The sequence below is a fragment of the Adiantum capillus-veneris genome, chromosome 4, assembly GCF_014529385.1.
Source record: "Adiantum capillus-veneris isolate H3 chromosome 4, ASM1452938v2, whole genome shotgun sequence".
NCBI classification, from domain to species: domain Eukaryota; kingdom Viridiplantae; phylum Streptophyta; class Polypodiopsida; order Polypodiales; family Pteridaceae; genus Adiantum; species Adiantum capillus-veneris.
In genome coordinates, this window is record NC_140934.1 from 74,308,685 (window position 1) to 74,312,327 (window position 3,643).

At 45.5% G+C, this 3,643-nt stretch overlaps 1 protein-coding gene across 1 annotated transcript; it reads right to left on the minus strand.

Moving 5' to 3' along the window:
* Window positions 1-1,021: 1,021 nt before the first annotated feature.
* LOC147459420 (RING-H2 finger protein ATL2-like) lies at window positions 1,022-2,416 on the minus strand. The gene has a single exon (XM_086509827.1). The coding sequence runs from the start codon at window positions 2,168-2,170 to the stop codon at window positions 1,454-1,456; it is 717 nt and encodes a 238-aa protein (XP_086365953.1). The 5' UTR covers window positions 2,171-2,416; the 3' UTR covers window positions 1,022-1,453.
* Between the last annotated feature and the right edge of the window lie 1,227 nt (window positions 2,417-3,643).

Sequence of the window (3,643 nt, forward strand, 5' to 3'; positions counted from 1 at the left end):
TTTCTCCCTCTTCTTCCATGTAGAGAATGAGACTTGCCATAGCTAGCTTAAACTCACTAACTTTGGATTAGCATATTGAGAACATATTAAGATATGGGTTGAGCAGCTCATGGGGTGTGGACTACCTACTGCTTAAGCGGCACATCCCATTGTTAAGGAACAAAGGTAGCCTATCCCCCTCCTTTTTTGCACGTGTAGTGTTACCACCACCTTCTTATTGTTGGCCACTCATTGATCTTAATTCCAAAGGGCTTGAGGTTTCAATTCTAAAACATTATTTATTCAACGTGCATTCAAAGGTTATTGCTACATGGTAATTCAAGATAAATCATTTTTCTTGAGAAATTTAGGGGTTTTCTTTTTTCAATTTCCATTAAAACCCATTTTTAAAATGTGATCCTGTGATCCCCCCGTCCCCCTCCCCTCCCCTCCCCTCCCCTCCCTCAACACTATTCAACACGGGGTGTTGAATGAAGCCTAGGTTGTGGGATCGACAATGGAAAGGCCCAGGCACATATAGAGAGGCATGGAAGATGTCCGATGGGAAAAGGTAAACAAGCACACGAAAAGTAAACAAGGACATGAGTGGGGTAAACAAAAGCTAACTTTATAAACATGTGGACTCACTTTTAACAACCCACACGTACCTGCGTGGTTAGCTCACCAAGCTCCCAATGTCGAGGTGTTGGGTTCAAATCTCATATCCGTGCCCATGCATTGACTTTTTTATGCACCCTTCTCTTGCCTCGAGATTTGTGCGCTTCACCCTTCGCCGTCGATCCCACCGCCTTGGGGCATTTAAGACCCCGTGTTGAACAATGCTGGAACACCCCCCCCCCCCCCCCCCCCCCTCCCCCCCAAAATCCCTTTCCGAAAGAAGAAAAAAGGCCTTTTTCTGAAGGTGTATACATATATGACTTGTATTAGTACATGGCTCAAACCTAAGATTTTTTTTGCACACATATATGACTTGTATTAGTACATGGCTCAAACCTAAGCTTTTTCTGCACACATATAAAGTCAGTAGATGTTGCTTCAAAGGACAAAAGCTTTACAAAACATCCATATTCACATGAAGGTGACTATGGCCACAGTATATCTCCTTCAGAAGAGTTCCTCATGTCATCTGCACACCCTTCCTTTTGCTTGATTGCATACTCAACACTCTCTGCAAGGATTCTTGCAAGCCGGGCGACTTGAGTGATGTTATCTGAGAAGAACTTGCATGGGCCGGTGTATATCTCACCCTCGACCAGCTTGGCAAAGAAAGGCAGCCAGGGCTTGTGAGCTCGGTCTCTCCCTCGTTTGCTGGGATCTCTATGGTGATGTGAGGCACACATCTTGTGATGCCCTTTTCAGAGGCAGAGAAGGAGGGCTTTTCTATGTTGATTGGTGGACAGCCCAGATGATCAGAAGAGGACAATTGGTTGGAATCACCAGAGAAGGTGCAAATCTATGTTGCATTTTTGCGTACAGGATTGGTCATGAGGCCGATTGCGGTTGGGACAGCAGCCCACGGTCCATCAAGACTGCGCCTATCGTTCACAGATAGTGGATCGATGGAATTGTGAATTTCATGTGGAGTAATGGTAGCTAACTCCCCTTCTTGTCTAATTTCCTGCTGCTCATGAGTGGGTAATGTTGATGCTGATGGGATCAATGGTGGAGTGGAGATGGTGGGCATATAAACCAAGGTTCTACACAGAGGGCAAGTGGAGTGGGAGTAGAACCACATGTCAATACACTCACTATGAAAGCTATGCTTGCAAGCAGGCAACATCCTGCCCTTCTCACTCTCTTGAAACTCACTCAGGCAGACGGCGCACTCAAGCGTCGAGCTCGCATTTTTGCTCATACTGTCGCCAGAGTCAGCCATGGCCATGGATGCTGTGTAGATGAAGGTGGGCAGCAGTTCAATTGTGTCCTTGTCGAGCCCGCCATGCTGCGAAGGAGTCTGGCGTAGGCGCCGGGCCCCAACTGTGAAGATCGCGTTGATTGATCTTGTACTGAGAACCCATTTGAAGGCGATATGGAGAGTTGAGAGCAAGAAAAAGGCGCAGAAAAGGAAGACGATGAGAGCCACCATGATCTTGTTGTTGGGCGATTGCGGTTGGGTATAGGAATCATCATCGTAGTAATCAGGAGAGTAGTAGGCCGGGGACGATCCCATGTCTGTGTGTGTGTGTGTGTGTGTGTGTGAGAGCGAGAGAGAGCGCTCGGCTTGAGAAGCTCCAGTGAGTGAGAGCTTTGGCTAAAAGCTTGACAGCCGGGAGAAAATTTGCGCACGCACGAAAGGTTTAGCCTCCCTAGAATTTTGAGTTTGAGTTTGGCTCGCTCTCTCTCTCTCTCTCTCTCTCTCTCCCGCAGTCTCGTTGAACGCCCAAGACTCATGTGTCCCTAATTTTCAAAGTAGGTCTCATTAACAAGAATGTGGGTAGATGCTCTGATGCCTTCAAAAAAGAAGAACGCCGGACCTAGCATGTGGAGGAGAGAGAGAGAGAGAGAGAGAAGAAGAAGAAGAAGAAGAAGAAGAAGAGAGTTTTAATGTCGTAGGAAACTATCCTAAGAGACCTTAAAGATGTAGCCGACGAGGAGTTGAACTCAAGACCTGTTATTCAAGAGGGAAATGGCATAACCAATCTACCACACTTGGGTGATAGAGAGAGAGAGATATGCCGCATGTCAAGCCAATACGCACACATATCCTTAACATATCTTTTGACTCAGCATATTATAATCCCAAACATTTTAGTTTGATGTCTGACTTTGTTTTGAAAGGCTTATTTTAATCTTGAATTTTTAGGGTTCTATTAAGATAAGGGGGCTAATATAGTGGCGGTCCCCGTTACAAGTGTTATCAAGAGCTTGTAATATTGTACAAGCCCTCCACTTTCACCATGGCCACGTTGATGACACGTCAGGCTTGGAAGTGTGCGTACTGTGTTTGCAACCACGTCTCTACTGGCTCCCTGGTGTAACGCTACAGTTTTTCTCTTATTCTACGAGCAGCTCCATTCACAATAATCTGCTCACAATATTTTTTTGTCCACGAGCATATCACCTCGCGAAGCAAGCAAGACAGGTGAAATAGTAAGGCACGATCTATGGTAAAAAAGCCCCTACCCTCCATTTTTTTGCCACAATATTGGCCCCAATACCTTATGTTATGCTTAACACTAACCTCATCCTTAGGTAGGTTATCCCCATCCGTCACTATTGGGAGCATGTTGCAATGGGATCAATACAATCTCACTTTTGACGGTGATAAACCACTTTTGGCTTGTACAAAGTAGTGCGTATATGCATGGTCATATGTACAAAAGGATGTAAATACATGCATTTGGGAGCTTTCCAAAGTGGTTTCAAGTTTTAAAAAAGATGTGACATGTACAAATTGTAAATAGTCATTCTTGCGTGCCGACGGTCAGACACACGTACATGCATGAACAGGGTGTTGGCACCTTAGATATGGTTCCAAGTGGCTTCTTTTGGCTCTAGGAAATGTGTTTGAGCTTTTTAGAATGTGAATAATGCAAGTGGGAGGTGTGGGCACCCTCGTCCCGCTCGGGAAGTTTGGAACATGTAGTAATTGTCTATTTACGGTGCCTGATCTGCGATGATGCGTGCACCACCCTAGAAGTGG